Here is a 26,928-nt window from a genome sequence, read left to right on the forward strand (position 1 = left end):
ATTCCATCCCCGATTTTCGAAGAAACAAAACCATTTTTTTTTTGCGTAATCAAGATTCCAGTGCAGAAAGTCGAAAAAAACAAGGGTTCAAGATTCCATTGCAGAGATTGAGCGAGAAAGTATAAGAAAACAAAATTCCACTGCAGAAATTGATAAGGTACGTCTAAACATGCTTATAAGGGGTGTTTGTTGGTTCGATTATGTACTTTTTCGACCACACAACAATAAAGATATCGGCAAAGATAAATGAGCATGTATCGTTGCGTTGGTATTTTGAGTAGAAATATTATCTTGTGATTTTGTATCTGTAGCTTGTTGGTGTTTTGAATAGATAATAATATTACGTTGTTATTTTGTAACTTTACATGGAAAACATTGAAGTTGTAATTACATCGAAGCTATTTTGCCAAGTTCCAACAGTGGCTTGTTGTTTAAAACCACGATTCTTGGTTCTGCACAGCATTATAAATGTAGAATGTATTTTCTTACAAAAATGGTAAATTTCAGCATATTTTGTATGAATTTCAGTCTTCATTGTATTAATTTGAGTATATATATGGTTAATTCGAGCATACTTCCTGAATGAAAGTAGGATGAAATAAATGCAAACTGCCATGACAAATTGATGGTGTGAGTTGGGAATATATTTCCTTACAATGAATCTCGTCCACCCAACAATCGTTTTTTCATTATAATTTTCAACCACTCATGAAACATAATGTTGTGTTCGATTTCTTGTAGAAATGGAATCTGTATCTGGATCAACAAATTTATCATTTCTAGATAGCTGCGAGTATAAAGATGGCCTCTATATGATTTCAATTTCTGATGGCTTCAGTGTAATGGAGCTGTTTCTCAATCTTGGAAGAAAATGTGAGGACATTTCTCCACAAAATGTGACCTTGCGATATCTAGCCCCTCATATGAAGAAGTATGTGACGTTGAATGAAGATGATGACGTCCGTATCATGACTCATCTACATGTCTCTATGAAACTTACTATAATTACTATTAAGGCAATAATCAAAGAACCAATGAGATCCCACGATGTCGAGAGGTAATAACTTATGGCTTGATTTTTGATTTCCTTATGAATTTTGTTGATGTTAATTATTATGTAGGCCTTTGTTCTGTTGGGTAAGTAATTAGTTGTGTGTATGTTTCTTTTGAATATTGATCATATGTAAGTTATATCTTTCAAATCATTAATCATTTGAATTGTTAAACATCACCTGAGTATATTCATTTGTGCCACATTAATAATTTTGTACTATGTTAAAAATGAACTGTAATAAAATTTTCGATTGATTATAATAGGGTTGAATGTGAAGATGGTACGCTGACTATTAATGATGCTCGTCTCGAAGTTGGTTTGTCAATAAATTCCATAGACGCGTGGAGTAATTGCATATGTGGGGCTGGTCAGATCTTCAAAGATGTTGTAGAATTTCAAACATTTGCTAAAAATTATGCAATTGCTACGAGACGGTCCTTTTTGTATAAAAATAATGATAGTCAGAAGGTTATTATGGTTTGTAGTGCAAACAGTTGTTCTTGGAGAATTTATGCTTCAAGACACAAATCTGACGATCTTTTTGGAATCAGAAAATGTAATCTAATACATACGTATGGTGATGACAATCTTCGTAGTAGAGGACATCCTAAAGCTGATGTTGCATGGCTTTCCAATGTTGTGATGGAGAGATTAAGGGGAGAACCATCATATCGACCATGTATGATGTATGATGTTGAAAGATATCCAAAGAGATTATGGAGTCGAGCTCACTTACCACAAGGTTTGGAAAGGCAAGGAATTGGCTATGCATGCCATTCATGGTGCAGAGGATGAGTCTTATGATAGATTGAGATGGTATTGTGGTGCTATCAAAGAAACTAATCCCCGAAGTATTGTTGAGTGTGAAATTGATCATTGCAATAATATTTAAACGGCTATTCATCTGTTTCAATGCATGTGCAACTGGTTTTATCCATGGATGTAGGCCCTTGGTTTTCTTGGATGGCACTCACATAAAGAATAAATACAAGGAAATATTTTGGTTGTTGATGCTAAGGATGCTAACGATGATCTTTTCACATTAGCATATTCAATCGTGGATGCTGAAAATGATGATAATTGGGGGTGGTTTTGTTTCCAACTTAAAGGTGTTCTGCTTTCGCATCACTGTACCAGATTTGACCAGTACACCTTTTCTCAAATAGGCATACCGGGATAATCAAGGCTGTTGAGTTAATGTTCCCAAGTAGTTATCATGCTTACTGTCTGCGTCATTTGGTAGATAATTTTGTGAATAAGGTTTGTTACGTAATTGTATAATTGTGGTATTAATTTTTTGTTTGAAAAATATTACTATATGTACTGTTTTTTAATATTTTTTTATGTAATCAGAATGTAGGTCATGCGGAAATACCCATTTCACAACAAGAAGTATTGGTCATCAGTTTTCAAGAAAGCCACGTATGCCCCATCAAAACAAGAGTTTGAACAACATATTAACAATATAATAAAGTCAATGCCAATTTCTAGAGACTTCATAGTGAGATCGTCTCCAGAAATGGGCAAATGCATGGTTTCTGGGAAATCGGTGGGGTGTCATAAATAATAACATAGCCGAGTGTTGGAGCAATTGGGTTAAAGCAGCACGATTTCTTCCTATTGTTGCCATGGTGGACCAGATCCGCATTCAAATTATGGACATTATGCACAGGAGACGTGAAGTGTCAATGGGGATGATTAAGATATTGAGTCCATCAAAGGAGAATGTTCTTGCAAAAACATATGTGGAATCTCGTATTTTGAAAGTGTTGAAAGCATGTTCTTGGAGTTTTGAGGTTGTGGACGGAGATAAATCATTTGTTGTTGATTTATATGCTACGAATTGTTCGTGCAAAGCCTGGCAGCTTAATAAGCTTCCTTGCAAACATGCATGTGCAGCAATAGAGTCAAAAGCATTGTCTTTATATGATTTTTGTGATAAATACTTTAAGACAGATTCATATCGTGAAACTTATAGAGGAATTCTAAATCTGATCCCTACGTTTGAGATGCATGAGCCCAATCCCGATCACCCAATTATGATCAATCCTCCCGATGTTCGTAGCCAACCAGGCCGAAGAAGAACACAAAGGATAGCATCTCAAGTTTTACGTGTGTCAAAGTGTGGCCGGTGTCATAAGCAAGGCCACAATCGACGCAGTTGCAAAGAACCCATTAGCTAGCTTTGCATAATGTTTGTTGAATAAGTTTTTGACCTATTTGCTTGCAAGTAGATATCTTATAATCATGTATTTGTGTCTTAAAATATTATGATTGATGTCAAAATAACTAACATGTTTTCTAATGCACAGAAAAATGAAGATAGTAGAATGAAGAATTTTTGATGGAACATCTACAAAAATGCGTACCTGATCCAGTGGAAGTATTAGTGGGGAATCATGAAATTGATATTCATGTTATTTTATAATATATTTTTTTGCTGAGTTATGTTTTGTGCCTTACAATATTATGAAAACTACTTATGTATTTATCTCAAATTAACAGAAATATGAATATGGTAGAACGAAGAATTTTTGATGGAACATCTACAAAAAAAGTATACTTGATTCAGTGGAATTATTAGTGGGGTATCATGAAATTGATATTCATGTTATTTTATCATATTGCTAATGTTGAGATCTCTTTTTTTTTGTTTCTAAGATCTATTGCTAATGTTTGTTTAACTCTATTTTGTGTTGCTGGAACTATGTTTAGGTGTTCTACCGTTCCACTCAAGATTTCTCAGCAAAACAATTTTTGTTTTGCTGAGATATGTGGTTGTTATATGAGTTTGCATTTTGTGGTTGTATGCTGGATTTAACATCTTTTATGCAGGAAATATACTACAGATTTATCAATTGTGTAAATGTCAATTGTTGTGCAGACTTGGTTCATTGTAATGAAATAGATTCCCAACGCTGAACCATGTAATAGAAGACAAGTTTGCATTTTTATTTAATTTTTTTCTACTCAGGAATTATGCCCAAACTATGGATATATGTACTCAAATTAATACAATGTATGCTGATATTCATACTAAATATGTTGTAATTAAACATTTGTGTACCAGAAATCCTTCTGTAAATGTCAATTGTTGTGCAGACTTGGTTCATTGTAATGAAATAGATTCCCAACTCTGACCCATGTAATAGAAGACAAGTTTGCATTTTTATTTTCATTTTTTCTACTCAGAAATTATGCACAAACTATGGATATATGTACTCAAACTAATACAATGTATGCTAATATTCATACTAAATATGTTGTAATTAATCATAGGAGTTTGCATTTATCTCGTTGTAGTGTCCACTCAGGAAAGTATGTTCGAATTCTCGATTTATATACTTGAATTGATACAATGTATGTTGAAATTCATATAAAATATGCTGAAATATATTGTTTTGTACCAAAAATAGTGGTGTAAAAGATTATTATTGGGTGGACTCGAATCGTTGTAAATAAATAAATTCCCAACTCTCACCCATCAATTTGCCATAGGAGTTTGCATTTATCTCGTAGTATTGTCCATTCAAAAAAGTATGCTCGAATTCTCGAATTATGTACTCGAATTGATATAATGTATGCTGAAATTCATATAAAATATGCTGAAATATATTGTTTTTGTACCAAAAAATAGTGGCGTAAAAGACGATTGTTGGGTGGACTCGAATCATTGTAATTGTAAAAAAATAAATTCCAACTCTTACCCATTAATTTTCCATAGGAATTCGCATTTATCTCGTAGTAGTGTCCATTCAAAAAAGTATGCTCGAATTATATACTCGAATTGATACAATGTATGCTGACATCCATATAAAATAGGCTGAAATATATTGTTTTTGTATCAAAAATAGTAGCGTAAAAGACGATTGTTGGGAGGACTCGAATCTTTGTAAAAAAATAAATTCCTAACTCTCACCCATCAATTTGTCATATGAGTTTGTATTTATCTCGTAATAGTGTCCACTCAAAAACGTATGCTCGAATTCTCGAATTATGTACTCGAATTGATATAATGTATGCTGAAATTCATATAAAATATGCTGAAATATAGTGTTTTTGTACCAAAAATAGTGGCGTAAAAGACGATTGTTGGGTGGACTCGAATCGTTGTAAAGAAATAAATTCCCAACTCTCACCCATCAATTTGTCATATGAGTTTGCATTTATCTCGTAGTAGTGTCCATTCAAAAAAGTATGCTCGAATTCTCGAATTATGTACTCAAATTGATACAATATATGCTTAAATTCATATACAATATACTGAAATATAGCGTTTTTGTACCAAAAATAGTGGCGTAAAAGAAGATTGTTGGGTGGACTCGGATAGTTGTAAAGAAATAAATTCCCAACTCTCACCCATCAATTTGCCAAATGAGTTTGCATTTATCTCGTAGTATTGTCAACTCAAAAATTATCCTCGAATTCTCGAATTATGTACGGGAATTGATACAATTTATACTGAAATTCATATAAAATATACTGAAATATAGTGTTTTTGTACCAAAAATAGTGGCGTAAAAGACGATTGTTGGGTGGACTCGAATCTTTGTAAAGAAATAAATTCCTAACTCTCACCCATCAATTTGCCATATGAGTTTGCATTTATCTCGTAGTAGTGTCCACTCAAAAAATTATGATCGAATTATCGAATTATGTACTCGAACTGATACAATGTATGCTGAAATTCATATAAAATATGCTGAAATATAGTGTTTTTGTATCAAAAATAGTGGAGTAAAAGACGATTGTTATGTGGACTCGAATCGTTGTAAAGAAATAAATTCCCAACTCTCACTCATCAATTTGCCATATGAGTTTGCATTTATCTCGTAGTAGTGTCCACTCAAAAAAGTATGCTCGAATTCTCGAATTATGTACTCGAATTGATACAATGTATGCTGAAATTCATATAAAATATGCTGAAACATAACGTTTTTGTACCAAAAATAGTGGCGTAAAAGACGATTGTTGGGTGGACTCGAATCGTTGTAAAGAAATAAATTCTCAACTCTCACCCATCAATTTGCCATATGAGTTCGCAATTATCTCGTAGTAGTGTCCACTTAAAAAAGTATGCTCGAATTCTCGAATTATGTACTCGAATTGATGCAATGTATGCTGAAATTCATATAACATATGCTGAAATATAGTGTTTTGTTATAGAGATGGCAATGGGTAGGGTATGTGTCGGATTTCATAAATCAATCCACATACCCATTTATTAAATTCATCCTCATACCCATCGGGTATTGAATTTCATCATCATCCACATACACATCGGATTATCAGATATCCATACCCTACTCAAATACTCTATTATCATATACAAATGAATTTTTTCAAATTTAAATTGTTTCAATGAAGTTATGAATATTTAAAAAATTATATAAATGAACAATATGAAAAATTATTAATGATAAAAATTTGCAAAATAAACTTTATAGAAAAACTAACAAAATATTAAAAATAGTTTATATTAGTTGAATAAAAGTACGCAATTCAACAAAAATAAAATATTTTTCAATTTTTGAAGTCAAACATGGAATAAACTTACCAATGGAGAAGATGAAAAATTGAATGAAAAATAAAAAAACGGTAAAACATTGAAACGTAAAAGTGAAAGCGAAAGGGAAGAAAAAAGAAAATGTATCGATTTACTTGAATTTGAAAAGATGAATCTTTAATATAAATAAATATAATAACTATATATGTATGATTTACTTGGATTTGAGAAAATGAATCTTTAATATAAATAAATATAATTACTATATATATATATATATATATATATATATATATATATATATATATATATATATATATATAATTTAAACTGGTATTCGGGTCGGGTGTGGGTCGGATTATATCAAACCTGCCTCCATACCCAAACCCGAAAATCCTCATACACGATTACCCAATTATTTAATCGGGTCTGAAAATCTCTCCATACCCTCTTCTATTTGGGTCGGGTATCGGATCCTCCAACGGGTTCGGAGGAAATTGCCATCCCTATTTTGGTACCACAAATAGTGCGTAAAAGACGATTGTTGGGTGGACTCGAATCATTGTAATTGAAAAGAAATAAATTCTCAACTCTCACCCATCAATTTGCCATAGGAGTTTGCATTTATCTCGTAGTAGTGTCCATTCAAAAACGTATGCTCGAACTCTCGAATTATATACTCGAATTGATACAATGTATGCTGCCATCCATATAAAATATGCTGAAATATATTGTTTTTGTACCAAAAATAGTGGCGTAAAAGACGATTGTTTGGTGGACTTGAATCTTTGTAAAGAAATAAATTCCTAACTCTCACCCATCAATTTGTCATATGAGTTTGCATTTAACTCGTAGTAGTGTCCACTAAAAAAAGTATGCTCGAATTCTCGAATTATGTACTGGAACTGTTACAATGTATGCTGAAATTCATATCAAATATGCTGAAATATAGTGTTTTTGTGCCAAAAAAATGGCGTAAAAGACGATTGTTGGGTGGAATCGAATCATTTTGTAAAGAAATAAATTCCCAACTCACAGCCATCAATTTGTCATAGCAGTTTGCATTTATCTCATCCTACTATCATTCGGGAAGTATGCTCAAAATCACCATATATGTACTCAAATTAATATCATGGATGCTGAAATTCATATCAAATAGGCTGAAATTTACCATTTTTGTACCATAAATGGTGATGCAAAAACGATTGTTGGGTGGACGATATTCATTGTAAGGAAATATATTCCCAACTCACGGCCATCAATTTGTCATGGCATTTTGCATCTATCTTATCTTACTGCCATTCAGGATGTATGCTCGAATTAACCATATATGTACTCAAATTAATACAATGAAGGCTGAAATTCATACAAAATATGCTGAAATTTACCATTTTTGTACCAGAAATGGCAGTTTGCATTTATAATGCTGTGCAGAAACGAGAATCATGGTTTTAAACAACAAGCCACTGTTGGAACTTGGCAAAATAGCTTCAATGTAACTACAACTTCAATATTTAATTAAACATTCCTTCTTCAATGTAAAGTTACAAAATAACAAGATAATATTATCTATTCAAAACACCAACAAGCTAAAGATACAAAATCAGAAGATAATATTATCTACTCAAAATACCAACGCAGTGATACATGCTCATTTTTCTTTACCGAACAATCCATTATCGTCAGATAGAATGGTTGCAGCAATACGTTCTCTGAAACTGTTGATTGTACATACCTTTTCATAGTTCCAAGCTTCATCGTCATCACGAGCATAACACTCCACCCAAAAACATGTGTAAATACCACAGTTCAAATCAGCACCTTGTTGTTGGCAGAAAATGTGGTTCACCTTTTTATCCATTCTGTAATTGAACATTATCCTCATATACTCAACTAAGAAAGTAGCCTAACAATAACAACAAACAATCAGTTAATATGAACAACATGCTCGTAATTAAATAACCTTTTAAATATCAACTTACATAAGATCTTGCTGTTCCAAGTGACATGGATGTGTATATCGAGTTTCTAAATTCAAACTCTCTTTTCTCAGTTACGTATACAAGTAAGAACCAGTGATATTTAATGTTAATTGGGAACAACAAATATCTACAACGATCCTTCAACTTTCTATCTAGTTGTTCTAATTTTCCCCTCGAATCATTTGTCAAATTTGATTAAAAAAATCAAGATAGCCATCATCATTCAACTTCTGTTTTCTGTTCAATCTCTGTAACGCACCCAATACCTCATCCTAAGCATATAAAATAACAAATCATTACATTTACATTGAATATATACAAAAAAAACTATTCACTCTATTTTTATGTAAGAAAATACGAACCTGGACTGTCGTATCCATGCAGAATATTTCAAAATCATTTCTTACATTATACTCACTCACAATTTTCATATAGCAATCGATGATATTGCCTTTCAATGCATTACCAAAAGGCAAATCACATAAATCAATGCCAAATATTTTGAATCTTTCTCCTTCCCACACGCTGCCACTAAAAAACAAGATTATGGTTAAATATCATAAAATATAATAAATAAATATAAAAAATACTGTGAATTGTACCTTAATCTTTCCCTCGTAAGATAATTCATCATTACATTGCGCTCTTTCTCGGATACTTCTTCACAACCACACAAATCTTCTCTACCCCTGAAATTTTTAAGTTTTAGCTCGTCTTTATCAGCTAATATCTTCTCGTCTTCTGTGTTTGTGTCCCCCTATGGAACAACAATATTGAAACAAAATTTAAAATAAATGAAATAATTCTAAACAAACCATAACAGAAATCATAACAATTAATGTACATGATACCTCATCTCTAAGTACAGTGTACTCTTTGCATTCTACAATGGCCTTTGTTTTGCGTCTTGGGGTGGAACTTGGAGGAGTGACAAACATGTCTGGCTTTCTCTTTTTCACACGATTAGTTCTTGTAAGTACATTCTTCACAATTGAAGATATAACATTACTAACTGTGTCATTTTGTGAGACAGATACACAATTAACATCATTACTTTCATCTATTATCTCTCTCGAAGACTCATCTGTGTGAACCTTATTTACTTCCACATCCACCTCAGTTAAACCAACACCGTAGCCTTTAATCACATTTTGAACGACATCAACATCATGGAATCCATTGAATCCACCTAAATCGATGTCAAAATCTTCAAACGAAACATTCTTATCGTCTTTTTTTTTTCCAACATTCACCTCACAATCTACCCGACCACCAACAACATTCTTTGTCACCATTCCATCATATCGACAACACATTTGTTTAAGCATATGAATCTCGTTGAATTGGTCTTCAACAAGTTTTTCTAAACTCTTAATTTTGTACATTGTTTCTGCATCTTTTATTTTAGATGACATCTGAAAATTCAACACCTAAATAAATCAACACTGATTCTTAATACATCCTAAAATACATTTGGTGAATATATTTGTATACCTTTATATTTTCCTCCCTCTGATCAAATAGTTCCAATTCCTCACCAAATAGAATGATGTCAAACACCTTTTAAAAAAGAAAAATTATCAACTTTGAAATACTCAAAAATTATCTGAAAACAAAATACCTTCGTACAAGTGATTCTTTTGAGCAAAGCCTCCGCTTCTTCAACTTTTAACGGAATCTTGCTTTCACACCACTTGAACAAACGGGGATATGTACGTGGGGATCCGGATACTACTCCTAAGGAAGGAACTTTTTCGTACACCCAAGCCTACATAAATAATGATAAAATAAAAATTATGATATAAAATATTTATACAAAAGTTGTTACAAAAAATAATACGAACTCACCATCATCCCGACAACACAACCATCCAAGTATATTTTCATTCCCCATGCTCTTTCCGAATTCACAATATGTCCAGAAGTTTTATCTCATAGAAATCTATGCGCAATGTAGGACCGAGTGCTTACCGCTTTACCAAAAGCTATAGCTAGTAGTAATGGTGCAACTCAAATCTTTTAAACCATACAACAGCTCAAGCACCACGGTTCGATCGCTTTACTAAGCAGGGACAATTATTGCACCCAACAATCTCCCTCCCAATAATTGCACTTCTTGCAATCAATGGGAATCGAACCTGTGACCTTGGCTCTGATACCAATTGTAGGACCGAGTGCTTACCGCTTTACCAAAAGCTATAGCTAGTAGTAATGGTGCAACTCAAATCTTTTAAACCATACAACAGCTCAAGCACCACGGTTCGATCGCTCTACCAAGCAGGGACAATTATTGCACCCAACACGCAACGTCTCTCCATGAATATGCAAAGAAATTGGTCAGATAATCAATGTAAGAAAATACAAACCGGGGAGTCAAATAGGTACTCAGCGGAAATACTATGCAATTAAACGCAAACAAGATAAACATTCTAACAAAATCATCCAAATGTGAGTCATCTTCTGATTCGGCTATTAACAACAGATTTTCAGAAATCGACTTTCTCTTGGCTTTGATAAGCTTCCCTACAAAATAACGTGACAAAAAATCCGACTTTGTTCCGAGCTCTTGGTTTACATGTTGGCCCCCATGAGGTAGACCAATGACAATAGAAAATTCAAATGATGTGAAAGGGATGACGATGCCCTTTCCAAAGATAAAAGAGAGTGAGTCAATGTTGAAACTCCTTAATACGACATCAACTCGGGTACTGTAGATAGACAGTTTAGGCATCATCAACCATTTAGCAAAAGGAGTACCATTGATCTTTGCTCGTTGCCTCTCATTCAGTTTTGGTTCAAGTTTGTTTATTACTTTTCTAAAATAAATAGAAGAACATCGTGACATTGCATCTTTTCTGCTCTGCATATGAGCATCATTTTCATCAACTTTCTTTTTAACCATTTCTACATAAAGACAAAAAGTAACCATATCAATATACTGAATTAAAAAAAAACATAAACTTCAAAAAACATAAACTTCTAAAATTAGTCCACATATTTTGTACCATAAAATTTAATAAAATAAAAAACAAGGCAAACAAAAACAGAAACACTGCATTCCTAGCAAAAAAGATGAAAAAACAAGGAGATGGTGGTACATGATCGACAAAAATAATGGTTGTACAACCGATTGAAATAACTTATTTTCAAAATATAATCAAAGTTAATTTTGGAATTGAAATCATAATTGTATACATGACCACATATTATTTAAAATAGTCAAATTACAGCAAATATGAATCATTAATTCTGTACATGACCATAATTTTTTGCATCCCTTTTGGTTATTGTGACAAGAGGGAAACAACTAGGCCATCCAAAATAATACAAAAAATCATCCTACTTCTTGAATCATTCATTTAAAAGTTTTTTTTTTATCTTTATACATCCACTTCTTCTGAGGTCCACGATATATATCTAATGTAAAAGTCCTTTACTACAATTTTGAGAACATTGTATTTATATCCACAAAATTAGATTGTAAAATGGAGAATTAAACTACAGAATATATCAATTTTTACTTGCACTTGAGCACAATCTATTAATTTATCAGCATCCCCGGCCTTATAATATCATGATACACGTACCTCAGTATTTGAAAATCTCACCAAACAAAGCCACTAAACTAGAAAAATAATCAATTAATAAAGAAAGGGAGAAAACTCCCCCAACAAAAATCAAACCATAGATTAATTTATGGCATTACATTACGTAAATAACATATATTTTTTTAAAATATGAATCACTAATTTAGAGACATATCTGCAACAGTCGGCGAGAAGGATGATGAATGAGACAACGAGGGCAAATTCCTTCACAGCAGTCCAAACAAAGAAAATTCTTCTCATTCTTACAAATCGACATAACACGCAAATAATTTTAACAAAAATGGAAAAACTCAGAGTTCTCGAAGATCAATGAAAATAACTTCTCCAGTGAATAAACTACAAAAAATCGACAACAAACGTTATAAGATCCACAAAAACATAAAAAAAATTTCGAAAATGAAAAATCGGAGAAACTCACGGTCTTTCTCACTTGATTCTGTTTGTTACCTCGTGCGCCTTACTGATGGTTCTCCGTCGTTGTCAGAAGACCCTTTCGGCTGATAGGTTTCTCCGATCAATGAAGAAAGCGGCTGGGTTTTCTCAAACGATGGTCGATTTCGTGGGTTGGGGGAAGGAGGGTTTTATGACACGAACAGAGGAGAGAAAATAGAAAAGGAATAATGGAGAAGTCCAGTCCAAACAAATCCTAATAATAGTAGTCTGGTCCTACATATATTACCTAAATATTAGTTGGAAAAAAAATTAAAGAGAAATTTAATTAATAATTGATTTATGCACTCAAAAAAAAAAATAAAATTGGATTTAGGGAGTGCAGCATATGATTTTATTAATTGGGGACTGAACACACATTTTAAGTTTTCATGGGGTATTTTTCAACAATCCTCCCGTAGTACAATTGCATAAATATTCAACTATGTTAGGCGCGTCAAAATCAAACACGATCCACCAACCCGACATAGTTCAATCTGAAAAAAAATAAGGTTGGAGTTTGGGGTTTTCGGGTTGGGGTCAGATCGGATTGGACTCAATAGCTGACCCGAAAAAAAGATCGGGTTGGTTTGGATTCGGTTGACCCGAAATTAAATTTTATATAATTAATAAATATTGCTTATATTTTTTATATATTTTATGTCTGAAAAAATATTTATTATATATTTATAATATTTGTTTGGAACATTTTTTATTTTTTAAATAATTGTTTATTTGATTAGTAAATATATTTTAATTTTCTACGATAAAACAAATTTAAACCATATATAGGGCGATTTTGTTATTATGTGTTTAAAATAAAATAGGATTATTATATTATTTGAATTTTATTTAATTTTATTAAAAAAATTCAAAATCGAGTTATACGGGTTGATTCAGTTCAGGTTCAGATTGAGAGTTTTCAAGTTAGCTTGAGTTCGAATTTAGCAATCCACTCGGATTGACACTCCTAAACTATGTGCATATGGACATTAGTTACACTTCTAATTTTTTAATTCTATAGGGCAGAATAAAAATCCGATTAACCAGTATACGGTATCATAGATATATATTTATAAGATGGTCGATCTGATTAATAAACAGTAAAATTTTAAATATAAAATATAATAATTTTTTTAGTTATCCGTCTCACTTATAAAGGCTTTGATATATTAATTTTAACTCAATTTTTTCCCCAAAATTTTTCATATTTTCATACGGCCCAAATACAATCATTATGTGAGGATAATGAATCTAATTTTTTTTAGTGTAACACTGAATTTTATCAAAAACTACTGTGTTTTCTTTATTTTATAAAGCATAAAAAGTTAAAGAATTCAATATATGATATTATGTGGCATCCATAATTAATCAATGTCTTATTCGTAAAATACAAATCAGTCGAAGTATCGTCCAATACAACTTTCAAAGCACAAAAAAAAAAAAAACAGTCCGTTACATTTATTAATTACTTGTTTGATAATTAAATGTGCATGATGTTTATAAAAAAAATTCACAAAAACTCATGTAAGACGGTTTAAAAGTCAAGTTTGTGAAACATATATTCTATTAGGTAATTCATGAAAAAATATTATTTTTTATTCTAAAAGTATTACTTTTTTATTATAAATATAGTCAAAATTGATATGTCTCATGAATAAAGATATGTCACAAGAGGCCCACTCAAAATATTTTAGGACTAATTTATTCAAATATTATTACTTTTTTACAATTTTTTTAACCATTAATGATTAAAGTTAAACTAATTTTTACCAATTCAAAAGTATACATAAAAAATATTATAAATTCGATAATTGATTTTGATCAGGCTACGGATTTATTTTCTAAAAAATTGAGTGGATTATGTTGTAAGTTTCAATCTGAACAATTATATACCTTTTTTTTTTTACAGAGATTTCTTTCTAGATATTGTTTATTTGATTACTACCAAAATACATTATTTCATTATTTATAATTAAACATATCTTATATAACTTTTAATTTTGTTTGTCAAAAACTTGTGTGAGACAGTCTCACGGATCGTATTTTGTGAGACATATCTTTTATTTGGCTTATGAATATCGTTAAGGTTGACCCGTTTTACAGATAAAGATTCGTGAGACTGTCTCACAAGAGACTTACTCTTACTGTTTTAATTATAAAACATCGTACAAGACATATATTTATTTTTTTTACTCAACAAAAATATTTTTAGCTCTAATCCTGGCATTGATTTAATTTTTTTAAAATAAATAATAAAAATATTTAATAAATCTTTCACAAAAAATAAAATCATAGCAAATAGTTAATAGTCCGTTTGGTCAAAGAAGATCACATGTTAAAAATGTTTTTAAATAATAAAATTTCTTTTATTAAAAAATGTAATGGCAAAAGAAGTTTAAAAAAATAGTTAAAAAAGTTTTTTTAAAGCTGAATTTTATTTATTTATTTTAACTTCTAATTTTTTTAAAAAAAAGAAAATACATTTTAATATTTATCCAAACCCAAAACGGCTTTTTTTTTTAAAAAAAAAACAATAACACTGACGAAATTATTTAGGTTTTTTTAAGCTATAAATTTGGTATCCAAACTCAATCTAAATCTGATAGTCAATAGTTTGGCATATTACGCTTTCTACTTCATTCAAAAAAATTTAAATTTAAAAACGTGCTGTTTAATTAACATCCACTAAAATAATCATAGTTTTATAATTTAATTATACTTTAATAAAAAAATGAAATATGAAATTCAATAATCATCACCTTCAAATAATTTTATTTTAGTGTTTTAGATAACTTAATTAAAGTAACCACTTATATTTTTATTGAATTTAACTACATTTAAATTTTTTTAATCAAGAAATAACATTATATTAAAAATAGTCAAAAGATACATCCAAAATCCATGAAAGAAAAACACCTTCGATGCAAGAAAACAGTAAAGCATTTGACCGAGAATAACAATCAATACAATCAGTTACCAAATCAACAGTGTTGCTAACATGTGTTAACGATTGGATATTGATCAAAACAAGGAGAGATCGAAACTCATAAGTGATGATCTCATCATATTCACGGTTCACCGATGTCGAAGTCCCTGCTTGGACGGCAAATGATGAATGATACTCACGGGAAATTTGGGGTCCGCTCCCAGCAAGTGTCACTAGTCCAGACGCAGGTGTTGAAATTACCCTGAGCCTGAAATCACAAATAAGATCGTTAGGAGGGGGCCAGGAGGGTGTCCTGGCGTAGCCCCTCCGACGCTCAAGTCAGTGACTGAGGATATATGGGGGGTGCAGCTAAGGGTGCTGCTGAAAACGATATAGTGAATCCATTATCATACGCTCAAACCTGGTATTTATAGGAGAATACCTGGGCTTTTCATGGGCCAGTCACCTGTGGGCCTCAGAGATGGGCCGGGAGTTTGGGCCGGATCTTGATGGGTTCATCCCTGGGGTATCACCAGTCTCCCCCTCCCGAGTCGAACTGAATCGTAGGTTCAAAGTTCGATTAATTGTGTTGTCCTCGGTTTATAAGGCGCGAGTTGTAAATTTTTCCCATGATGCTCCTTCATTCACATTTCTCCCACAACCCTACCGCTGCTTCACCACCACTTCACCATCGCCCGTGTCAGCACCTCGCTCCACCTCGTCTAAATAGCACCTCACCCTTCGCTCACGCCGCGCGCCATGCACGCATAAACCCTCGCCCCCCCTTCACCTGCAAGCCCTCGCCTCCTCAAGCCCTCACCCTCGCCCCTCCACTCTCGCCTATACCCAACAGCTTTATCCTGGCTCTAGCCTCGCCTTCCACTTGTCCCGCGTCCTCAAGCCCTCGCCCCTCCATGCTCGCCTGCATAGCCCTCACCCCTTTCTCGCCACAAGCTCTCGCCACCTCGCCTTCGCTCAGCACGTCGTGCACGCTCGCCCAGCAGCCCTCACATCCTCGCCGACCCTCTCCAGCACTCGTTCTCTCTGTCGCGCGCCTTGCCTGCACATCTTCTTCGCTTATCTCCTCTACTTCGCCTGCATCTCGCCTCGCCCTACCAGTCACCGCCCGAGCTCTCGCCTTCCTTTCCCACGCTCAGCCTCGCCCCCACACCACTGTCGCCCAACCTCGCGTAGCCTCCTCGCCTATTGATCCTCGCCCATGCACCAGCCCGAGCTCTCGCCTTCCCTTCCCACGCTCAGCCTCGTCAAGCGCCTTGCCCCTCATCATTCCACCGACCCCCCGTTCTCGCCCCCACAACGTACCCGTAAACTCTGCTCCCCCAACAACTTTCGTTATCGACTAACCAAAAAAATGTTTTTCCTCCCAAACTCTGCTCCTCTACTAGGCGATGCATTAGCAGGAAAATTTAATTCTCCTCCTCCACTCTGCTCCTCTGCTAGGCGACGCCATAGCAGGAAAATAACAATTCACCACCTCCACCCTCTAACTCCTCTGCTAATCCGGGTCTTAGCAGGAAAATAAAAACTCAACATCTCCACCCTCTAACTCCTCTGCTGGGTGACGCCATAGAAGGAAGATAAAATTCAACGCGCCCACCCTCTAACTCCTCTGCTAGGCGATGCCTTAGCAGGAAAATAAAAATTCAACATCTCCACCTTCTAACTCCTCTGCTAGGTGACGCCATAGCAGGAAAATAGAAATTCAACACCTCCACCCTCTAACTCCTCTGCTAAGCCGGGCCTTAGCAGGAAAATAAAAATTCAACACCTCCATCCTCTGACTCCTCTGCTAGGCCGGGACTTAGCAGGAAAATAAAAATTCAACACCTCCATCCTCTGACTCCTCTGCTAGGCCGGGCCCTAGCAGGAAAATAAAATTCAACTCCTCCATCTAACTCCTCTGCTAGATGATTCCTTAGCAGGAAAATAAAATCAACACATCCACCCTCTAACTCATCTGTTAAGCCAGGCCTTAGCAGGAAAAATCAAACTCTCACCTCATCATCTCATAACTCCTCTGCTAAGTCGGGCCTTAGCAGGAAAATGAAAATTCAACCGCCCTCATCCTCTAACTCCTCTACTAGGTGAGACCTTAGCAGGAAAATGAAAATTCAACCGCCCCCACCCTCTAACTCCCCTATTAGGTGACACCTTAGCAGAAAAATGAAAATTCAACCGCCCCCACCCTCTAACTCCTCTGCTAGGTGACACCTTAGCAGGAAAATAAAGAGTCCACCTCGTCATCCTCTAACTCCTCTGCCAGGCGACTCCTCTACTAGGTGACACCTTAGCAGAAAAATGAAAATTCAACCGCCCCCACCCTCTAACTCCTCTGCTAGGTGACACCTTAGCAGGAAAATAAAGAGTCCACCTCGTCATCCTCTAACTCCTCTGCCAGGCGACGTCCTTAGCAGGAAAATACATATTCTCCACCCCCACCCTCAAACTCCTCTGCTAGGCGACACCTTAGCAGGAAAATAAAATTTTTCTCCTTCACTCTTCTCCTCTACCAGGCGATGCCTTAGTAGGAAAATAAAATTTCTCTCCTGCCCTCTGCTCCTCTACCAGGCGATGCCTTAGTAGGAAAATAAAATTTTTCTCCTTCCCTCTCATAATACAACAACATTCATGAACTAAAAAGAGGAACCTGATTTATTGAATTCCAACGGATAAATAAGACAAATTCATAAACGAAATACATCAAAATTCAAGTCAAGATTAATATTCTCTAAGGTGGCAAGCGTTCCTGAGCCTCTTTAGACCCTTGCCCAGCGCATTCTCCAACTTTCATCTCTGCTCCTCTTGTACCTCCACAGGACAAAGTTACTCATTTCTTCCTTTCCTAATCATGTTAAGCTCCGCACTCGCTTTCTTCCCATCTTCTTTCAATATCCCCTCATAACACCGACGCGCGATCATCTGGTCCCCGCATAAGGCTCCAACCTCCTTCCCTACAGGAAACTTCAACTTCTGATGATATGTGGACGCTACAGCTTTGAAATCCTTTAGAGCTGGTCGCCCCAGAATTCCATTATACTCTGAAAGGGTATCCACCACGGTGAACGCTATCATTTTTGTTACCCGCCGAGGATCAGTCCCCAAGGACAGGGGAAGCACAATCTGACCCAAAGGTGGGATGGCGTGTCCTGCAAACCCATACAACGGGGTGGAGACCGGCTCAAACTCAAATCCTTCCACCTTCATTTGATCCAACGTGCTCTTGAACAAGACGTTCACGGAGCTTCCATTATCAACAAATATCTTTGCCACATCATAATTGGCAATGGTGGCCGTCACCACCAAGGCATCGTTATGAGGAGCCACGATGCCTCGAAGGTCTTCCGGCCCAAAACTGATGACGGTGTCTTGTGGTAAGTCTGCACCCCTATATATCTCAAAGTTCTCCAACCTTCTCCCACGTGCTTTCCCAGCTCGCCCAGAGTCTCCATCAGTAACACCGCTCGAGATCATATGAATCATTCCTCTCGTAGGGTGGTTATCCTCATTCGTTCCCCTCCTCGGTTCGACGAGCTCCTGAGGAACATCTTGACCTCTACCCTCTCCTCTCTGCTCTCCGACCCTCTGATTTATCCAGGGAGGGCCTTGACCACGCCTAGGGGACGGGCGAGACCTTGGTCGACTCTCGGATGCGGATCCTTCTCGTCTGTCCCGCGAAGGCAATCTAACACTGCTCTTAGCCCTTCGCGACTTCTCCCACCTCCCCTTGGGCTCCCTCACCTCCATCACCTCGTCACGACTCCTATCCAGAGGAACATGTGATGATAATTGTCTTCTGTCCCTAGCTTTATCCTCCTCCCTTTCCCCTGCGGTCCTCTTCCTTCCTCCTCTCTCCGCTCTCTCAACTCTTCCTCCCTCGGGCCGCTGCTCCATCCTCTTGTGCCTCTGGGCATCCTCTAGATTTACATATTTTTCCGCCCGAACTAACAAATCATCATAGCTCGACGGAGGTTTCTTGACAAGCGATTTGAAAAATTCTCATCCTCTAAGTCCCTGGGTAAAGGCACTTATCATGATGTCAGGAGTGGCCGCTGGTATCTCCAATGCTACATTGTTGAAATGCTGGACAAACTCTCTCAAAGTTTCAGCTTCTTGTTGTTTCACCACAAACAAGCTCAAATAGTTTTTTTGGTGTTTCTTGCTGCTAGCAAATCGGTGCAAGAAGGCAGCTGAGAAGTCCTCAAAAGAACGTATAGAGCTGGGCTGCAAAGTGTTAAACCACTGCTGGGCTGACCTCACCAACGTGCCCAGAAAAACCCTACACCTGACTCCATCTGAATATTGGTGCAACAGAGCCGCATTCTCAAATCTCCCCAAATGCTCTTCGGGGTCGGTATGTCCATCATACTCTCCAACATTCGGCTGTCGAAAATTTGGAGGAAGCCTTTCTTCTAAAATGGCTAGTGAAAAAGGACTTCCTCTCTTGGGTGCCGGCGTTCTGCTCCCCAACTGCTGCCTCAACATCTTTATTTCCTTCCACATCTCTTCCCTCTCCGGATTCTCCTCACTTGGGCGGGGTCGCGTCTCCTCCACCCTACTCTGACTTCCCTCCACATTCTCCTCTCGCTCCTGGCGAGCGGCCTGATCTTCTGCAAACATAGACTCTTGATTCCTCTTCATGGTCTCATCCACTGTCCGGGTGATAAATTGACCCAACTGTTCTAGGGTCAAGTTCCCCACATTCTCATTGGGACGGGGTTGCTCGACCCTTGTCTCGTGAAGGGGCTGCTCGGTTCTTGTCTCTTCACGGGGTTGCTCCTGTCTTGACTCAAGATGCGGCTGTTCCTGTATTGTCTCAGCACGAGATGGTTCAGGTCCCCTCCGAGGACGTGATGATGCTGAGGTTGCTCTTCCACTCCCTCTCTTACCTACCATATCTACGTCTCAACTCAAACTTCCCACAGACGGCGCCAAGTGATACTCACGGGAAATTTGGGGTCCGCTCCAAGCAAGTGTCACTAGTCCAGACGCAGGTGTTGAAATTACCCTGGCGTAGTCCCTCCGACGCTCAAGTCAGTGACTGAGGATATATGGGGGGTGCAGCTAAGGGTGCTGCTGAAAACGATATATTGAATCCATTATCATACACTCAAACCTGGTATTTATAGGAGAATACCTGGGCTTGTCATGGGCCAGTCACCTGTGGGCCTCAGAGATGGGCCGGGAGTTTGGGCCGGATCTTGATGGGTTCATCCCTGGGATATCAATGAATATTTCATAACACAAAAACTTTATAAAACTTAGCATTAATCGCTAAAATAAAGTCATTATAAATAGCAAGGAGCTCGACAGAAAATACAGATCCTTGGTGTCGAATACCTCAAGCCAACATAGCTCGAAGATACCCAAAAATGATGTTGAAACTGAAACAATAATTCACATCGTCAAAACATGCGTATGCTAAATTTTATTTTATATTTGTATTACCTCACGGCAGTATAGATTCCATCTACTAAATTAACGTCGTTACGGAACATCCGGTCTACAAGTGGGGCCCACTAACGGCGTCTGAAACAGTTTTCGGAGAAGCAATCCAGGCCGTTAATATATTCTCAACGGTCGTAGATTGAGTTGGAGGGGAAGTGTACACGAGAGGGTATAAAAATTGTTGTGGGGATGTGAAAAGAAGAGTAGTTTCATATTTTCTTTCCATTCTTCACAAGAAGAACAATAGAGCGTCGTCTCTCTGAAATTTCTACTCTTTTTTCGGATTTTTTTTAGAAATTTGTTAAAATGGCAAATTTTGGTGTGTAAAAATGCAGTGAATTCATTGTTTCCAGAAGGTGGTCTTTGTTTCTCTTTTTGAGTTTTCTGAAGATATATATCGGATTTAACATGTAATATGTGTTTGTATTATGAATCACAGGTGCATTTGCAAGCGATTTGGAGTCGTTTTCAAGTGGGCGTTGACGATTGGTTGATTTTACTGACTATGAAAGAGGCTGAAGAACTATTGGATTTCGCGAAGGAAATTTGAATGCAGAGCTTTGTAATCATCGTTGTGTTTCCATTTCTGCTGTTCTTATTGCGTTCTCTTCGCGATTAACGCGTTTCTTTTCTGTGATTTTTGCTTTACAGGTTCGTCTGTGTAGATTTGATGTCAGTTTCTTGTCTGTAAATATCGGAATCGAATACAAAACCCGTAGATCGAAGCTCAGTTGTGTTGTTTTTACATGTTGAAATTGCTGTCGAAGATTGAAATCGAGGCTTGGATCTGTTCGAGTGACTGGTTGAATCGTCGTATCCGTGAGTTGACAGAGCCTGAAGGGATAAACCAGCGGAAGCTGATATAGATTTCGAGTTACATGATATCAATTCATCTTGCTTGATGTTTTTTCCTGTGAGAAAATTATCAGTAAGATTTTCGCCAAAGTAAGAGGAAACAAGGTATATAAATCTTCATTTCAGAAAACATCTGAAAAAATATGGTTGAATTTGATCTGTTTCTCACAAATATTTATCTTCTGTAAATGCAGATTCAGAGCAATCGGTTTCGGTGTTGATTCTCGGAGCTTATTATTAGCAATTTCGTCAAAAACTTCCATTGAGATAGGAAAAGAACAGAGTTCTCATACAGTCCCGTGTTTTAATCGATACCCCCAGGTAATGCTATGGTGATGGGATTCGGTGACTTGCTCGCTCATCTCTGCCTTTCTACCTCCGAATCGCTTCGATTTCATCTTCTCCTACCTCTCAATCTGGAGATTTCGTCTTATCCGATTCACAATCTTGGTAATTTTGTGTTTTTTGAGCGATCTCTACTGCCTTGGTTCGAGATATTTGCTGAAAATCCAATCTCCTTTTCTTCATAATTTTCAACACTCCTTTTCATTTGGATATTACAGAATTTTGCTTAGTTTCCTGTCAGTTTCTTCAGCACCATCAGAAAACCAAACCAGAGTTTTAAAGAAAAATCAAAAACTATTTCCCTCTGTTGGCCAATATACATGACCAAAGCTCAGCTTACAGAGCAATTCTTACCAATTTCTTCATCTCTTGTCGACTAATTCCTGCATTATTTTCCTTGGACGAATTTTTAAATATACTCACAGTTAGCAAACAGAATCTAAACGCAAATGTGATTGGATTGTTGAACAGGTGGGTGGCAATATGGAGAGCAACAATAGCCAATCGACCAATAATAGAGATGGGCCACTATTACTGAGATCCGAGCCCAAGTCAGCCTCTACGACGTCGTCTGAGTTCGTGCTGCAGTGGGGCAATAGGAAAAGGCTGCGCTGCATGAAGATCCAAACCAACAAGGAATCAAGCTCCGGATCCGGTCGACCCATGACCCGGGTCAATCGTCGGGTAATAAAATCAGACCCAAACAAGGATCCGAATTGGCTTCAGCAGATAAATGCAGAAAAGGTTCACGTGAATGCGAATCTCCGTCAACGTCCGCAATCACCGTCACCTTCACATCGAATTTTGAGGTGATCTTTCTACTTTTTGTGTTTTTCCTTTGGGGGTGTTTTAATATATCTGAGATTTTTTTCCAAAAAAAAAAAGAGTTTTCTAACGGTTAAAATAATTTTTCCCGATTTTTTTAGAAAAATAACAATGTTCGTATGTTATTTTTATTTATTAACATTTCGTAAATATATTTTACTTTTCAATATTTTTTACAAAATCAAATTTGATAAGATAGATAATCTTAGGAATAAAATGTAATGGGAGGGCAGCGATGGCATCTTTCATCAAATTAATTATTAATTAAAAATAAAATGGTGCAGTCCATCATAAACCCCACGCCACATTAAAGACCCATAATCTAATTTATTAAATGTTAAAGGATCTTCGCTGCTGGTTTGGCTTTAATTTGAACTGGCGTGTCAGCGTGTCTTTCTATATACTTTTTTTAAAAAAAAATGAGATGCATTTATATTAAATTTTAATGTTAAATTGTTTAAGTATGTCAGTATACTTTTTAAAATATTATGTTTGAGTTTTTTTATTATATTATATTTTATATTTAAAAAAACAAATGAGGGTGTTTGGCTTGTTTTAGGGGAAGACTGGAAGAGCTCTGGAAAAATATTGTTTATTTGGTTACACTTTGAACAAATTAAATTGTTTTCAAATCATATCAAATACGGTTGGATACAATTATTTTAAAATTTATAATATAGTTTGCGTTAGAATTTAACACAATAGTATAAAAGTTTTTTGTTTTTTGAAAATAAATAATATAATTTTTATTTATTTATTTGGGGACCTCGTCCTAAGATTAATAGTTATTTAAAACAGTATAAAACGTTCTTGTGGCAAAGAAAAATTCAGTTATAGTAATGACTATGCTGGGTGAGATATGTAAAAATAATTTTAAGAAATGAAAAATAATAATACATTATTTGTTTTTATTTTATTTTTTGAAATCGTACTTATTTTTTATTTTTTGTTGAGGATATACCGATATGGTTATTTTGTTTTTGGTAAAAAAAAAAATGCAAACAAAAACAAATTAGGCATTAATCCAATATTTTATCTGGCAATGGTTGATAATGGAAACTTTGGAAAGTGGGCCGCCATTTGTCCTTTGATCCCTTCCTTTTTCATGAATGAATGAATTAGTTGATTACTAATATGAATATGATGATGTTTCGATTAGGACACGTATACTCTTCAGACATATTTCGATCCAAAGGCCCAAATTTTCTTCCACAAAACTATGTTCTAATCCTGGAAATTTCTCCCCACTGCACTTTTGCTTTTAGGCTTTAGAGTTCAGTCTCAAATTTCTTGAATCCTTGACCCTTCTAAAAATAAAAGCCGACCCGAATCAGAGCCACATCCTCTCTCAACAGCTCTCCTTTTTCTACGCCAAACCTTGTGATCTGCAACTAACCCGCAAGGTTATTCCTGTAATTTCACCTTCACTCATTATTTTTCTTAAGTTTTTATCTAACCAGATTTTGGGCTGTAAATTGTTTCGGTAATTGATTTGTATGTGCAGAATGTAATGTCTTGTGTTTTTTATATATCACGTTGTTATGATTTGCCGAGAAATTTTACTTGAGATTTCATTTGTTTTGGAGCAAAATTTTAAATCTATTGCTTAAATTATAAATTGTTTTTAAATTTTGGTAAATTCATAATATATGTCAATTTTTCTCGTGCCCACTGCACTAGAATGGGGGATGCATGTCGTTCTAACTTGTAATTTCTTATTTTCTTTTTCCTCTAGGAATTCAGAGAGTTGGATTGGTATGAGGGGACATAGCAATGGTGTGAAGGGATTGGCTTCACCGGATAGAGGTGCTGATAAGATCAAAGCTAGTGGCAATCCCAACACTCACCATAAAAAGAACAGCAATATTAATGGTAGTCATCAAAATGACCACCACCAGCAGCAGGGCGGTGGCGGAAGTGGTGGTTCTGGGTCATCGGAGACAACCCATGAAGGGAAGAAAGGTGGGCCTTTGTCAGGTAACGAGGCTGTCCCCGTAGTGTGGCCGCCTAAGTTTGTGATCGCGTTGACAAATAAGGAGAAAGAAGAGGATTTCATGGCAATTAAAGGCTCCAAACTTCCTCAAAGGCCAAAGAAACGAGCCAAGTTAATTCAGCGCACAGTCAATGTTAGTTTTACTACTCCCCTCTTTTTTTCTCTTAGCGAATTAGTTACTTGCATTGTGCTGAAATTATGGGATTGCTTCACTCTTTCATGGATGATCTCGCTTGCTTCTTTTTTTTTTTCCAATTATTCACGACTAGTTAGGTAGACTCTGTTTACTTCAACTCTTCCTCTCCTTTTGGATTTTTTGTGGGTGCGTTTTTCATGTTTACTTCTCTCTTCAGAAAAACATGACTACAAGTTTTCTATTTCTATCTCTGCGATCAGAAACGATTATATATATATATATGCAAATCGATACAAACTTTATCGAGTCTATAGATGGATCCAGCCATTGAAAGGCAACTATTTTTGCTCGTGCCTTTCACTTGAATCTCGAAATGCTACTTCCTACCAAATGCCAGCTGATTAAAATGAAACTATAAAAAGGCATCTTGTGTTGGTGAAGCCAAAAATTGCGAGGTGGTATTTGACTATCATGCCCTTTGTTGGATCCAAATTTTTTTTCTGGCAAGCTGAAAAATTGTATGTAAAATATCCAACTTTTTTCCGTGCTGGGTCCTACCAGTAATTACCCTTTTGTCGTTTCTAAAAGCCATCGTTGAATATATTTCTGAATTGTCATCTACCCTGCGATTCTTTGCTATTTTCATTTATTTTATTGTGGAGGGAATATGCTTTTGTCAATTATTGATTTTGGTGGGCCTTATTTTTCTTGTTTGGAGCCATTTGTGTATATAAACATATATTATTGGATGACCCACTCTGCCTCACCACGTACTCGAGATAACACAGCACTAAAGGTTCAAGAGTCAATTTCTACGTTTCGATGCTCTTATCATTGGTGGTTCATGATATTTCATTACCATCTAATATCGACAACATTCGATCAATTTCATGTATAATATTTTATTCATTTAAGTTTAGATACATCTTCTTACTTTATTGCTGAGTTTTCTTTCAAGAAACCTGTTATTCAAATGCGTAAAACATGAAGAAAATCATTACCAGGAACCTATGATTTAGAGTGTGGTCAGTGCTTTTGACAGTGAATTCCATCTTTGAAGATCATGCGTTTGAAATTATGGCATTTACTAAAATACATGAAATAGGAAAGAAACAGTAGTATCCCGGTCTGATTATGAATGTTTGATTGCAATTGCAGTTGGTATGCCCGGGTTCATGGCTATGCGATCTAACTCTTGAGCGATACGAGGTTCGAGAGAAGAAAGTTTGTAAAAAGGTACTCTTTGTTTCTCCACGATCCTATTTTCTTCATCTAAAGCAAGGAGGATAATCTAAATAATCGAATTCATGATCATCAGTAGTCGCATAACAAAGTTGACCAACAGTGCAAATTGTATTTTCTTTTTTTCTTTCTTTTTTTTTTAAAAAAAAATCTTCATATTGACTTCACGCCACCATTTTCAGAGACCAAGAGGCTTGAAGGCTATGGGCAACATGGAATCAGACTCGGAGTAAAAAAATGTCACGGAAACGTAAAAATGTAATCTTTGAAAATGTGTGCACTTTTTCGCAAATCACTGGACGGTTCAATTAGACACTCTGCTTTACAATTCACTTCAGGATTAGGGAGCTACTGCGGCGCTATAGAATAATGCTATTGGCTATTGCCTTGGCGTATTCCAAAAAACAAAATTAAAATTAAAATCAAATTTTAATTTATGCTAGTGCACCGACACAAGCGTTGAGTGTTTGTATAATATTTTTTTATAATTCATTTGATTTATATTTAAATGAGGATCAAAATATAATTATAAGAAATAATGAGTGATTACAGTGTAAT

General features: G+C 35.8%; 2 protein-coding genes and 2 long non-coding RNA genes across 6 annotated transcripts; 2 read left to right on the top strand and 2 right to left on the bottom strand.

The window, feature by feature from the left end:
* The first annotated feature begins 64 nt into the window (after positions 1 to 64).
* Positions 65 to 3,443, top strand: LOC140807981 (uncharacterized). Of its 2 annotated transcripts, XR_012112788.1 has the most exons (4): positions 65 to 157; positions 742 to 1,057; positions 2,415 to 3,284; positions 3,367 to 3,443. It is a non-coding gene; the product is annotated as an uncharacterized lncRNA (long non-coding RNA). The 2 variants fall into 2 exon arrangements; XR_012112787.1 differs by lacking the exons at positions 2,415 to 3,284; positions 3,367 to 3,443 and adding an exon at positions 1,318 to 1,582.
* A 4,586-nt stretch (positions 3,444 to 8,029) lies between these two features.
* LOC140808476 (uncharacterized) lies at positions 8,030 to 10,497 on the bottom strand. The gene is made up of 6 exons (XM_073165633.1): positions 10,391 to 10,497; positions 10,164 to 10,310; positions 10,037 to 10,102; positions 9,394 to 9,957; positions 9,145 to 9,299; positions 8,030 to 8,422 (listed from the first exon to the last, which is right to left on the bottom strand). Exons 1-6 carry the CDS (start codon positions 10,427 to 10,429, stop codon positions 8,212 to 8,214), a joined length of 1,182 nt encoding a protein of 393 aa, XP_073021734.1. The 5' UTR covers positions 10,430 to 10,497; the 3' UTR covers positions 8,030 to 8,211.
* A 358-nt stretch (positions 10,498 to 10,855) lies between these two features.
* LOC140808477 (uncharacterized) lies at positions 10,856 to 12,745 on the bottom strand. Of its 2 annotated transcripts, none has more exons than XR_012112902.1 (3): positions 12,569 to 12,745; positions 12,064 to 12,486; positions 10,856 to 11,446 (listed from the first exon to the last, which is right to left on the bottom strand). It is a non-coding gene; the product is annotated as an uncharacterized lncRNA (long non-coding RNA). The 2 variants fall into 2 exon arrangements; XR_012112903.1 differs by lacking the exon at positions 10,856 to 11,446 and adding an exon at positions 11,519 to 11,887 and having other exon boundaries at positions 12,126 to 12,486.
* Positions 12,746 to 21,168: 8,423 nt separating this feature from the next.
* LOC140807341 (uncharacterized) lies at positions 21,169 to 26,685 on the top strand. The gene is made up of 8 exons (XM_073164151.1): positions 21,169 to 21,330; positions 21,414 to 21,536; positions 21,626 to 21,934; positions 22,024 to 22,150; positions 22,646 to 22,983; positions 24,735 to 25,125; positions 26,287 to 26,364; positions 26,553 to 26,685. Exons 5-8 carry the CDS (start codon positions 22,658 to 22,660, stop codon positions 26,601 to 26,603), a joined length of 846 nt encoding a protein of 281 aa, XP_073020252.1. The 5' UTR covers positions 21,169 to 21,330; positions 21,414 to 21,536; positions 21,626 to 21,934; positions 22,024 to 22,150; positions 22,646 to 22,657; the 3' UTR covers positions 26,604 to 26,685.
* Positions 26,686 to 26,928: the final 243 nt, after the last annotated feature.

The sequence above is a fragment of the Primulina eburnea genome, chromosome 12, assembly GCF_022965805.1.
Source record: "Primulina eburnea isolate SZY01 chromosome 12, ASM2296580v1, whole genome shotgun sequence".
Classification (NCBI taxonomy): domain Eukaryota; kingdom Viridiplantae; phylum Streptophyta; class Magnoliopsida; order Lamiales; family Gesneriaceae; genus Primulina; species Primulina eburnea.

Coding starts and splice junctions, on each gene's coding strand:
- LOC140808476 (XM_073165633.1), bottom strand. CDS start 10,429: ATGAAAATATACTTGGATGGTTGTGTTGTCGGGATGATG. Junction 9,300..9,393: donor ACACTGTACTTAGAGATGAG/GTATCATGTACA, acceptor GTTGTTCCATAG/GGGGACACAAACACAGAAGA. Junction 8,423..9,144: donor CTTACGAGGGAAAGATTAAG/GTACAATTCACA, acceptor GTTCAATTACAG/AATGGATAAAAAGGTGAACC.
- LOC140807341 (XM_073164151.1), top strand. CDS start 22,658: ATGGAGAGCAACAATAGCCAATCGACCAATAATAGAGATGGGCCACTA. Junction 25,126..26,286: donor TAATTCAGCGCACAGTCAAT/GTTAGTTTTACT, acceptor TTGCAATTGCAG/TTGGTATGCCCGGGTTCATG. Junction 26,365..26,552: donor AGAAGAAAGTTTGTAAAAAG/GTACTCTTTGTT, acceptor CACCATTTTCAG/AGACCAAGAGGCTTGAAGGC.